The 13,654-nt window shown below is 41.6% G+C and overlaps 1 protein-coding gene across 1 annotated transcript in view; it reads left to right on the forward strand.

The window, feature by feature from the left end:
• The first annotated feature begins 947 nt into the window (after positions 1-947).
• The window catches only part of LOC114623685 (carboxylesterase 1D-like), a 30,426-nt gene continuing 17,719 nt past the window's right edge, over positions 948-13,654 (forward strand). The window contains exons 1-8 of the mRNA XM_028770358.1: positions 948-1,076; positions 3,647-3,851; positions 5,852-5,996; positions 9,129-9,262; positions 9,826-9,979; positions 11,024-11,128; positions 12,110-12,214; positions 13,330-13,368. Coding sequence (XP_028626191.1) covers positions 1,025-1,076; positions 3,647-3,851; positions 5,852-5,996; positions 9,129-9,262; positions 9,826-9,979; positions 11,024-11,128; positions 12,110-12,214; positions 13,330-13,368 — 939 coding nt within the window. The 5' untranslated portion in view covers positions 948-1,024. The remainder of the gene's footprint in view (positions 1,077-3,646; positions 3,852-5,851; positions 5,997-9,128; positions 9,263-9,825; positions 9,980-11,023; positions 11,129-12,109; positions 12,215-13,329; positions 13,369-13,654) is intronic.

The raw sequence follows: 13,654 nt of genomic DNA on the forward strand, positions 1-13,654 counted from the left end.
AATAGTCCCTCCCAGAGCTGTAGAATGTCTAATATTTTATCAGCTTATCTAATCTTTTTTCAAAATGAATGTGCTGAAGAGATTTGATCTTAAAGAAATTAAAGATTTCTAAAATAAAACAAATAACCTAGTAAGAGATATGGAAAACTTAAAACTAAATGATTAGGTAAAACAAATAAACACTCAAGAGGGGAATCAAAAGAGGTACCCAATCATGAAAGCATAAAGAGGCTACACTGTTGGAACAGGTTAAGGCCAGAAATTGCAGAGATGCATGCACTTTGGCAAATGTTTGAAGAATCAGTGTATACGTGCATGCATGGATGGCTAGGAAACAGGTTTGTTGCCAGAGGAGTTTGTTTAATATATGAACATTATGTCCAAAGGTTCTTTCTTTGAAGGTTAAACTTCCTTGAACCTGAGTATGCACTGTGCCAAGCACAGTTACTTGGCAGGAATACTACAAAGATAATTTAGGGATCATTTGAAGGTTGGTAAAAGGTGAGGTTCCTTCCTAACTTGAAAATATGGATTCTAGGATATACCAGTCCATGGAGGCAGAGAAATGTGTCTGTCCTCACTTCCTAGCTGAGCAGAGTGGGAATGTGAGGTACTCTAAAATCCTCAGCTTTGTAAAAGGACCCTAGATCAACACTTTCTACTACCTGCAGACACCAGCCTACTGCTGTCTGCTCTGGAGAGGTCAAGGTGCATTGGATTGAGTTGAGAGCACTGCAGAGATGTGGTTATGTAAGAAGCTGTTGGATGGGGTTCTGGCCAATTTTAATCTGAGTATTGGGCACTGACTGTTCCAACAAAAGTGGGTAAAGTCTTAGTGGGTGTGGATTGGAGGTCCTGACTCATACCCAGAGAGCTCCTTGGAATGGAAAGCTTTTTGTCATCTTAGATTGCATATCTGAGCTGGTTGAGCAAGATTTAAGGAGGTGTGCCTCTAGGTCCACAAGGGAAGCAATTCTAAAGCAGCAGATAGCTAACAGATCCACGGAGCACTTGTCCTTCCAAAATGGGCCTCTACCCTCTGGTCTGGGTTTTTCTTTTTGCATGTACAGCTTGGGGTAAGTTCTTTCTGGGTTACAAATGTCTGTGTGTACATTTTCAGTTTTTGTTCTGGGCACAATGGGCAACGCTGTGGACAAAATAGTCCCAGTCCCTTGGTGAGTTTTGCTTTCTGCACTTGAAGGAGTACATGGAAGTCCAAAGAACTTGACTCTCACAGAGACATAGAAGATGTCAGACACCTGGATAGACAGGTATAAGAGGCACAGGAAAGCTAAAAGCTTAGTCTGTTTCCCTGTGATTCTTAGTTAAGTTGCAAGCAGGTCATAGAGAAAGACTGACCAGAACATTGGAAGTAAACTCAGGAGCCAGATATAAGGGTGGCTCCTAATCAATACCTTAAACTTGATATCTTAAAATTTGTACCTGGGTGATACAGTGCCTAGGAGACCCTAACTCTAAAGCAGAGATGACAGGAGGGCCTTTTTCACTGAGGACAAAATGAGTGATTGCTTCTGCTCTGGGTCCAGAGGATAAGTTAGGTTAAGAAGTACGCAAAAGATTTAGCTGAAAACTTAATTGGTTAATAGACATTTCAATGTGCTTAAATCAGACAATTGAGATGATGATGTTTTACTGAAGCTCCCACAAGGCAGGGACAGGCCACAGGGATGATGTAAAAGAAAAAACAATGAGGCTAGTCAGGAGGCCAGGGCAGTGTAGAGACAGGGAGAAGAGCCACAGTTGTAGTTATGTCTGGAAAGAAGGGAGCATTGAAGTGGCTTGGGGGTGGTTTAATGGAGTTCTTTTGGAGGTTTGAGGGATATGAGGCTATGTTTGGGTTTTTTGATGTCTAGATCTTGGAGATAAGGACCAGTAGGGTGGCCCAGGCAAGAGACTTAAATAAAATGGGGGCGGGACCCCCATTAGTTAAACTTTGGGGATCCCAATTCCCCCAGCCTGTGATGTCACCGTATTTTCATGTTTTTATAGTCTATGCTTGGTGCTTTGAAATCTCGCCTGTTCACCTGGCAAAGGCTCTTTGAGGAATTATGTTAAGAGAATGAATGTCCTTTGGCACACAGTAAATGTTCAGTTATTCACTCAGATACTACACAATTTTAAATACATAATTACATACATAATACTTGTGCCATTGCTGTGTATCCACCTCACACGAGAAAATGACCCTAGGTAGTCTGTTTCTACCTACTTCAGGGTGGACCATCACTGACCTGACAAAGGGTACCTCAGGCTATTTCTTCTCAGGTTTTACCCTCCTTCATGTCTTAGAAGTGCTGAACACATGTCAGCATCTCATCCCATTCTTCATGGTCTTCCAGAATATCTGAAAGTAGAGTTTGTTTGTACAAGTCTATCAGAATGTTCCTCATTGTTTGTAAGAAATAGTAACAACATCTTTAATATTCACAATATGCATCTGGCTGTTGATAGCATGAGTCATAGAGGCTGGATTCAGATGAGGAAATGTTGACCACTTCCTACTAAATTTGGATTTTTCCTGTCTTTTCTGGCCACAAGCATTGAGGAAGATGACATCTTGTCTAAATTGAAAGGCCTTGCCCAGTGAGGGATGGTCTCACAACCTGAGGTTCATGATGTCAGACAAAAGCAGACATCAGAGGGGCCATGACCAAGTATCTCTAAGTCCACCAACCATGTAAAGAAGGACCAGGTTGGTTTTGTGTAGGTCCCAAAATGGGTAGAAAGAAAAGAGTGAGGAAGCTGCAAAGACTGTCTATTCTACAAGAATGAGGCAATAGGGCAAATATTTTTGGTGCTCAGTCTCTCTTATTTGGAAGACCATGCTCAGGACGCCCAAGAAGAATGTTCTAGAAGTGTGTTGTCTGCTTTACCACAGAGTTATTTCTGCTGCTTATTTGTTCACTAAGTAAAAGCCAATCCTTACTCAGTCTTCCAGGGTCTTCCATGGTGTGCACTTTCTCTTCCATGACTAGCTTTCTCTGTTATGGACTCCTCCTGGTGGCAGTCATAGGACACCCACCCTTCGCAGCTGGATTGTATGCACTGTCTGTGAGCCACAGCACTTGTTCTCATTATTGCAATGTCATTCCTACCTCTCCCATTCCCTTATCTACCCCCTACACTGTGAGTCACAACTTGTGACCAGTTAGGAGGCCTCTCTATCTATTAGGACTGCTGTTTCCCCTTCCTGCCTCTATCCCAGGACAAAATATCATGCATTTCAACATTAAGTTGATAGTGTCTGTTGCCATGTCTACAAGGTGAGCCTTTCCAAGGACAGGGAGCACCTCTTGCCCATCTTCTCTCCCAGCTTGCAGTTCAGCACCAGGATCCTAGTGGATGAAAATTTCCAGTGAAACTAAAACTCATTTTTATGCTTGGTACCTTTCTTTCTGCAGTGACTTAGGCTGGATACTTTTAAGACACGAATACAGTTTTGTCTTTAATCAGCCCTCTGAGATGAGGACAATTTTCTTCACTCTATTTTATGTGAGAAGGGAATAAGATCTGGAAGGAGTTAGGTGACTTTAGCAATGACACCAGTGTTGAAGTGACAAACCCACCACGAAGGCAGACCTACCTTTTCCTTACAAATTTGTCCTTATTTTCTCTTGCCCAACAGGGTATCCATCCTCACCACCTGTGGTGAATACTGTTAAAGGCAAAGTCCTGGGGAAGTATGTCAGCTTAGAAGGATTTACACAGCCTGTAGCTGTTTTCCTGGGAGTCCCCTTTGCCAAACCCCCTCTTGGCTCCTTGAGGTTTGCTCCACCACAGCCTGCAGAGCCCTGGAGCTTCGTGAAGAACACCACCTCCTATCCTCCTATGTAAGCCACTGGGGTATGCCTGGTTCAGTGTAAAGAGGATTAAGATGTTTTATTTTTCTGTCTTGAACTTTGACAAGCTTGGGAGTGGGTGGGTGGGACTCCATCAGTCACAAAAACAGTTGAGGGTGACTTTAAGTTCTCATGCACAGGTCTATTCAGTCACCTAGTTGCGACAGAAAAATACCTGCCCCCCCCCCCACTCAATCTTGGAGCCAACTGAAAATTCCAAGGAGTCCAGATAGCCTAAAACACCAGTGAATGCAGTGTTTCTTCCCTTGGCAAGATGCTTGTGAGGATTCAAGGATTCCACACCTAGCGGTGTCCCTCATTCTGCATACTTTGCTTCTCAGTATGTCATTTGCCATTTTTTTCTAATATGACTTCAAATGTAAGACAAAAATACTGAAAACAGAAAAGGCAAGGGAATACAGAGAAGCAAATGTAACAAAGTTAAAAATCAGGTACAATCCACTTACTCAGAATTACTGTGAGCATTTGAGATTGTATTTCCAGTCCTGTGTCTGTGTTTGTCCTTTACACAGGGATTATGAGTATGGAAAATTTGAGTAACTATCTGCACATTTATAAGATCAACATTATTCTCCACTATTAATGCAACAGCTAATGTATAGCAGTTATATAAAGTAGATATAAAATTAGACTTTATGCATCCAGTTTTTTTTTAATTTGGGTTAAGTTTTTACCATGTATTGACAGTAAGACAACACGGTGATTAATTTGTTATCAAATCATTACATGTAGTGATCTGGATTTCGGGAGAAATGTTAGAAGTGAAATTTCTGAGTCAAGGAGTAGGAATTTGATTAAGTTTATCTCTAGAAATATCTAAACTGAACACCCTTCTCCCATGAAAACAGGAAAAACCCCTGTTCAGAGAATCTCTCCCCATACTTTGCCTTGTTTAAACCATGTGTGTGTTAGATAAGTGCTATGAGCTGATAAGAATTTAAGAAAGCAACACTGGTCTTTATTTGAGAGTTCTAAACACTAGTGAAGTTCAACTTTTCATCCCTGACTGGTCATCTGTTCCTAGTTCTGTGAATTATGCTCCTTTCTCCCACTGTGTAGGAAAATTGCAGAGGCTAGAAACATTAAGGTCACGTTTTCTATTCTACTATTCAACATCTGTGAAGGGTGAGCATTTGAGCACCTCTATTCTCTCTTTGACATATTGAAAGGCAGGTGCCATCTGTGAAACAGGATAATGGATACCTGGGGCTGATGTGTCTTAAATGACTCCTGCTACAGGAGAAGCTGATCAGTGCCTGGAACTCTGAAGAACTCAATTATTGCTACCAATTCCTCTCTACAATAGGCTTATGGGGCCTCCAATTAGGACAACCCACAATGATTGTTGATGGGCTGAGAAGATGAAAGAACCTCAGCAGGTTGGATGGGGAGATTCTTAGAGATATTACTCACCTCACCTGGCCCTGGTAGGTTAAAGCCAGAGCAAGAAGGATATTCAGTCAAGATTACCCAGCATGTCAGTGGTGGAAGCAGGACCAGAGTGATAACTTCTTACGTGTCTGCCGAAGATAACACCTCTAGCCTATAACAGGTCATTTTCCTGGTTGATAGAAGACTCCCAAGGATGGAAGCAGGTTTACCAACAGAAGTATTGCCACAACCCACTGAACAAGCCTAGCAGGGTGCAGGGCCCTGTCCAAACAGTGCAGGGAACACTATTGTCTAGGGAATATGAGGGGAACATATGAGTGCCTTTCTTTATGGGACACAGTACTCCAAAGGCTCCAGGAAGGGAGAGATGCCAAGTCCTCCCTCTGAATGACTAGGAGAATCTAAAATCTTAGTAAATCCACCAGGAACCTAAGACTCTATTATCCCTAACAATGAATCCAATACAATGAGGATAACTTCAGCTATGTGCTCAAAACTCCAAGTACAAGGTCAAGTGCTGGGTAATATATCCAAGGTTCAATCTAGTGGAACCTCAGATATGCTCTCTCCCCTTCCAGGTGCTCTCAAGATGCTGTTAGAGGGCAGGTTCTCTCAGACATTGTCACCAACAGAAAGGAGAACATTCCTTTACAGTTTTCTGAAGACTGCCTCTACCTGAATATTTACACTCCAGCTGATTTGACAAAGAACAGCAGGCTACCAGTATGTATGGGAACCTTTGGAGCAGAAATTTGAGTTCCAACCTCCAACTCATCATGGGCAACCAGAAAGGGGTTGAAGGCAGCTGGTAGAAGCAGGAGCTCATGGGCCAGAGGTGATTCAAGAACAGCGAGACCTCAGATTTTTTGAGTGACATCAGTTTTGAGTAGAGATCACATTTGGAATGTACATCCTAAATTCCTAAGTTTTCTCACACAAATAGAAGGAAAAGATTGGGTTGGTTTTTTTATTGGGTTAGGTTCTCATCCCCGGAGAAACTAAATCTCTCTATGCAGTTAGAGAATTGGAGGCTGTGGTAGAGATGGGAAAACATATGGAAGAGGTGCTCAGAAGAGTCAGACTTTCTGACTGCCATTCCTGTGCTTTTAGACAATGTCTGGGAAGGAGGGTACGTGTTGCCTTTATTCTCAGGTCTATGCATGACAAATGTGAAGACTGTAAAGTGAAGGTGTTAATTGTTCCATGAAGGACTAAGGAGTTAGAACTCTGAGGTTTTCTCATCAGCACTTTCTCTGCCTGTAGACAGCACCCTGGGATTTTTACCATAGCTCATTTCCCAGTCTAGCTGCCTTTGGCACAGTCTGATGACCAAGTGAGTCACTTCAAATGGAAACAGTACCAGAGAATAGCAGGCTGCCAGGTATAGATCACAGGGTACTGATCCCTGGGTGTAGGAGTCCAACATGCAACAAATTTCCCAGAAGCTCTTTTGTGTGAAGCCTATGAATTTGAGATATTTGCAGATTTGTGTGCTGAAACTTAATATTACATGTGCTTTGCACTCACTTCGAGGTGAGAAAAAACTTTAGTCACACACATATACACACACTCACATATACATGCACACATACATATATACACATATACATACACAAATACACAGATACACACCTACATTCATACACAAATACAAACATATGCTTATACATACACATACATACAGGAATATACATACATGCATACATACACACACAAATACACACACATACACACACACATATATTAGTATACACATACACAAATACACACACACACACACACAGACACAGACACACACAGACACACACACACACACACACACAACCACCTTTTACAGTGCATTTACTATCCCCAAAAACACAGTCAAACTTGGGCTTGGAGAAGGGAGAAACTTAAGCTGGGCTTTGAAAGACATTGCCATTGGGTCTGGACAGATATGTCATAACCTCTACAACATGCCCTAGCCTATCACCCTTGGGCTCAGCAATTACCCTTAGATGACCTTGACTCTGTGTCTCCTAGAGGTGACAGGAATCCCTGAGGGAGGAGCTGAGATTGATAATGCTATGAGGGACCTCCTAGGACAGTGGATCTCTACTTTTCTAATGCTTTAATCAGTGCCTCATGTTGTGGTGGCACCCTGGCAACCATAAAATTACTTCATTGTTACTTCATAGTTGTAATTTTGCCTCTGTTTTGAATTATAATGTAAATATCTAATATGCTCTAATATGCAGGATATTTGATGAGCTACTCCCCAGGGGTCTCGACCCACAGGTTGAGAAGCATTGTCCTAGGAGACCCTCTAGCTACAGTGACAGGTTTTAAAGCCCCAAGGTTTGTGATTAAATCCTGCTTTTGAGAAGATTGGAGAGCAGAGCCATTTCTTAACCTCTTAGCCTGTGTCCTTACATGGGAATTGTCATATGAAGCTCAATGCCCTGCAAGCTGCATCACAGTTCTGCCTGAGTGCACACAGCTGACGTGCTAATTAGACCTGTAGGATGGTCTGACTCCTGGCCTAAGAATGGGATCACTTCAGGGCAGTCATGAGCAGGCATTGAACAGCTTAGCATCTGGGGGCTGGAGGCAGGTTCCAGGTTGAAACTATAACCATTGGTTTTTATGTCCATGCGAGTGCCTGAATAATTACATGGGTGCCTATTACTAAGTGCCTAACCCTAAAGCTAGGCTTGTTTCTCAACTAACTTATAACTCAATTAATTCATTTATACTATTTTATGTCTGCCACATGGCTGATTTCCTTTTCTCATTTTCATATATCTGATTTCTTCCAAGTCTTGATGGCAAATCCTCTCATGCCAGGCTGTTTCCCAGAGTTCCCTTCTCTCTCTCTGCTAGATGTTCCACCGTCTTATCCTGCCTCAGCTTATTGACCATCAGATTTTTTTATCTAAAGCTTATGCTTTTACACACTACACAAGAGATTATCTCTCCAGGAAGTATTGTTTCTAACTCTTGTTTCCTGTGATATCTTGGCAAAGTGCTATGTTTCTTATCTGTCACCTAGGAAAATACTTTCTCTACCAGGTGGGGAGTTCAATTTTATTGCTTTGAACAATTCTGGATCTATGTAGCATTCATTATGCTTTTCCCTAGCAACAGTATCTGAACATTATTTTACTCACTCTCATTTCTTCTCTTGTTGATATACCCTCTAAATTAAAAAATGAAGAATAAAAAATTATATCTCCTTACAATCTCAAGTCTATTAGAGTAGCTGGTATATATTAGGTTTAGAGATAATGCTAGCAAAAGACTGAAAACTATATGGAGAAAGCAAGAATTAGCAGCGTGGTGGATTTGAGTGTGCTAGAAAGGAGGAACATTTGGAAGGTGAACCATTAGGGCACTGTGTGTCTCATCAGACAATCACTTAGCTGTGGGAAAGTCTAGTTTACCAATGAGGAGTTATCTGGGATGAAATGAAGAAGAAATACAAGAGCTGACCCTTTAATGTTCATTCAGGCATAAGTAAAACCAGGGGCAGGAGCTCAATATCTTTGACCTTTGAGCTGTTTCCATGGTAATGTCAGTTTGGGCATCTTGGGAGGATGTGAGAAATGAAAAACACAGTGGGGTACCATGATACATTATATACCTGTCAGATGCTGAGAGAATTTGAAAGAGAGAGAGAAATGTTATATCCTTGCTGTGCATTGGTGTGATTTTAGTGGTGACCACAGTGACTATAACTTAGAGGCTGGTGATCAAATCAAATAACCTTTGCTGTGCTCCCAAGTTTTCTGTGTATGACCCAACTCCCCAGCAGCACCAAAAGCTGGCTCAGTACATGAGCCTATGGGCTGCAGGATTGGTTATGCTCTTGTCCAGGTGATGGTGTGGATCCATGGAGGTGGACTGTTATTGGGTGGGGCATCCAGCTATGATGGACTGGCCCTCTCTGCCCACGAAAATGTGGTGGTGGTGACCATTCAGTATCGCCTTGGCATCTGGGGATTTTTCAGGTAAGATACTGGACTGTCCTGTCTCTACTTTGGCCATTACATCAGTCTGAAGCTAGTTAATTATGGAGCCGTTTCATATAACACAAGATTTGAGAGACTGAAACTGGAAGATTGGCTGGTTCCAACAAGTGGATTACTATTCAAGGCCCTTGGCATGGAAAAACATTTTAGAGGAACACATGAATTTAAAAAGACTGCTATGGGGTGTGCATGGTTTTCTTTTTCTACTACCTGGAATCATTGTCTATTCATCTGCAGGTTGGTGGTTTGCAGTGTGGGCTGAGTGTAGTCAGAGATTTGAGGATTCTTCTCAACTGTGCTCTAGGTCTGAGCATTATTCAATGCAATACTGGCTCCTTGTTACATAGCTGTTGGAAAATGAGCATAGAGCCCTGCATAGAACAGCACTGCATAAATGAGAATCAGATAGACTTCCTTGTCAGGGATGGAATGCACAGCCTGTTTCTGGTGTGGTTGTGGGTTCCCAGCCCATTTGAGGATTTGAGATCCTTGCTAGTTTTACCATTACATCACAGCCTTGACTCTAAGCCATTCTCTTGCAGCACTGGGGATGAACACAGCAGGGGCAACTGGGGGCTCTTGGACCAGGTGGCTGCATTACACTGGGTCCAGGACAATATTGCCAACTTTGGGGGCAATCCAGGCTCTGTGACCATCTTTGGAGAGTCAGCAGGAGGTTTCAGTGTCTCTGTTCTTGTAAGTGTTCCTAGCAACAGGTAACACCCCCAAGTTTACGTGTCTGAACCTCCTAAAAACCATCCAACATCCAATCCAGCCATGAGCATCTTTGCTTACAATACTATTATCACAACATAGCATCAGAAGGCAGACAGCTAAGGACCAAACACCCCTTTGCCCTTGGGAAGCTCAAACTTAGTTTCACATTTGGGCACTCAAGAATTTCCAGCTTCTCCTCCTCTTCCTCTTCCTCTTCCTCTTCCTCTTCTTCCTCCTCCTCCCCTCCTCCTCCTCCTCCTCCTCCTCCTCCTCCTCCTCCTCCTTCTCCTTCTCCTTCTCTTTCTCCTTCTTTTTCTCTACTTCCCCAGCTCTCTCTCTCTCTCTGTATGTTTGTATGTGTCTGTCTGTCTGTCTGTCTGTCTTCTTCCATCCACGCATAATCTCTTTTCTTTCTACTCAATATGCAACTACATTTGACCTTCAATTTTTTTACCCAAAATAAAATGTAACATGCAGTAATAAAACATAAGTATTTTTCCTAAAATTAAGACACTTCTTTGGCATTATCTTTTATAATTGCATAATATTACATGGTAGGGATAAATTCTTATCACCAAATTTTGTACTATTAGAATCTTGGCTTGTTTCCAAGTATTACTATCATCAAAGAGTAAGCATTCTTTGACATTTTTGTAGGCTCTCATGGTCCTTACTGTTAGGGTACATTAAGAAGAATGGGAGTGATTGGACAGAGTCTGCAGCTCAGAGTTAAGTCTTCCCAGTTTTTCTTGTGAGCATCTGCCACCTGATTCCTATTCTATTTCTTACTCTGGTCACTGTTTCCGTCCCATTGATGTTCTCTTGAGGGAAGGTAAAACCAAAGAGAAGTCTGGGAAGAATATCAGGAGACGTGAGGAACTGTCATGTCCAAAGCACTATAGTCCACAAATGAGTGGCCAGGGCAGAAGAACAGCTGGAGGAAGGGAGAAAGCCTTGAAGAGCAAGTGAATCACAGACCATGTTTGTAAGCATACACTCTCCTCCTCTTCTTTCCCCTGCCAGGTCTTATCTCCTCTATCCAAGAATCTCTTCCACAGGGCCATTTCTGAGAGTGGGGTGTCCCTCACTGCTGTTCTGATTGCAACAGATGCCAAGCCCATTGCTGATGTAAGTACTGCTATGAACAGAACCTTTGTCCTTCACTCTCCTGGGGTTCTCCAATTATTCTTTCCATGGAGTTCAACTTAAATGCTCAGGATATGTTTGAAGGGAGAATGGCTGAGGAAGAAGGACTGCCATGGCTCTATCTAAATCCCACTATGCAGGTTCTGTATTTGTGTGAATCATACTATGCAGATGTCCCACAATCCTGCACATGATTTAGTATGGTTAGCCACATAATATACATCAGCTCACCCCCAAAATAGGAACATTATCATCCTCATCTATGTTGGAAGAAACTGAGGCTAAAAGAGATTTTTCTATGGATTACTTATAGTTAATCATTTAGGAAGCAAAAGAATTAATATTTAACACCAGACAAACCTCCATATCAAAGGGCCTCCTTATAAACACTGAGATTTAAGAATAGTATATATAGTTTTTGCTATTAGAGATAAGTGTATTAATGGGAATAAATAACATTAATGGAGATACTAGTCAGGTATTCTACTCATTTCACTTTCCCGGTTAGTAGATGAGACACCATTCTATGAGATCATCCCCTAGACTTACTGGTCTAGAGTACATTTTACAAACTTCTCTAGTCTTTAGAATTTGGTTGTGGGACCCAAGCATAGTGATATTTTCCTACAGTACCAGCACTTTGAGAAACAGAAGCAGGAGGATTGCTATAAGTTTTAGACAAATCTGATCTACAAAAAAACATTCAAGAACATCCAAAACTGCATGAACTTCTCAATAGATATAGATAATAAATAGATAGGTAGATAATAGACAGATGATAGATAGATAGATAGATAGATAGATAAATAGATAGATAGATAGATGATAGTCAGACAGAAATAGGGAGGGATGGAGATAGAAGGAGAGAGAAAATATTCAATATGGGATACAATCCTTTATGCACATCAGTGGAGGTTATAGTCATTGTTTTTAACCTCTGCTGTTGCCTGTAATCTCTGGCAGCTGGTTGCTACTCTTTCTGGGTGTAAAACTACCACATCAGCTGTTATGGTTCATTGCCTGCGCCAGAAGACAGAGGATGAACTCCTGGAGACCTCACTAAAAATGGTAAGTATATCCATTATGCATTCTAGCAATAGTCGATCTATGCAATTGAGTTCAGATAAAAAGTATTCCAAAAATAACATAATGAAAGCTGTATGATATCCCTCTATAAGATGTATATTAATGATCTGCAAATAAACACCATTTTGGATTTGGAGGTTGAGGGTGTTCAGCATGTTTTTCAGAAAAGCATCACAATACTATTTGCTTTGGAAACTAATTGATAACATAATTTTCTAGGTCAATTCTCTATATTTTCTTACACTGCCTAAATGGAGTATTAAAACAGCTATCTATCTCCCAATTCATTCATATACTATAATTTAATTAAAAGAGAAGTCTAACCATAGCTCAAGTCAAGCAGAGTCACTGATTGTTAAGCTATTCCCTATGCTTGCCTGCCTCATCATCATAACCACAGAAGCCTCAGCAAACACAGGCAGGAAAATGGTGGGCTGGAAGGAGTGCTGTTAAGCCTGTGGGCACCAGAATTTTCAGATGCCAGATGAAAACACTCATTTCAATGATTCTAGAACAGAAGAAAAAGAAGGGGTTATAACAGAATCTTCAGGTAACAGATATTCTGAATAGAGTATTCAAGACATGGCTGGATCCAGGTGTTATATTACTGAGAATTTGCCTGTGTCTGTGTCAGCTCACCATCTTTGTTGTCTTTTATCCAAATAATCATGTCTCTTCGGGACGTCAAAGATAACAGCACTCTAATTTTATATCTGACTTGCTTAGAGGCCATCTCTACCCAGATGTCAGCAATGGATTTGCAGGAATCTTTTGGATACACACCATCATATCATTTCCCTTGAGGAAAGTTGGGGTTTTGTTACCAGAAGGAAAGCATATGCAGGCAGAATGTAGAGGAACAGAGACAGCAGACATCCTCTTCAGGACTCATCAATCCTGAGTCTGTGTCCTGTGGATTTTCTTCCTTGCTTCTGATATTTCTCCTTCACCCTGATCTACCCTGGACTCATTGCCACATGACACACACAGGGAAGAGCAGGGGAAATGGGTACTCTTGTACCTCGGAGGCAGAGTTCAAATGAACACCTTTTGTATATGGAAGGCTTTTAACCTATTATCTGTCTTTACCTTCACAGAATCTTTTTAAACTGGACTTACATGGAAACCCAAAAGAGGTAAGGATCTTCTGCCCCCCACTTGGATTACAAACATTGTGTCTTAACAGTGTTTAGTTCCCATTAAGTATGAATTTAAAATCTCCATTGTGGTATAATAATCATTTTTGTGTGACCTTGAGAGGGGAAGGTGCCTGCACTATTAACAAAGACAGAAAGACCAGAGATGTGGCTAGCCTGACTCATAGTACAAGCCTTCTGGTCAGGAACTGTGTGTCTTCTGTGCTCACCCCTCCCTTCTCATTTCCATCCCATAATGACCTGTGGGAGGAAACTGTAATGGAAC

Source organism: Grammomys surdaster, unplaced genomic scaffold (genome assembly GCF_004785775.1).
Source record: "Grammomys surdaster isolate TR1022 unplaced genomic scaffold, NIH_TR_1.0 201, whole genome shotgun sequence".
Lineage (NCBI taxonomy): Eukaryota > Metazoa > Chordata > Mammalia > Rodentia > Muridae > Grammomys > Grammomys surdaster.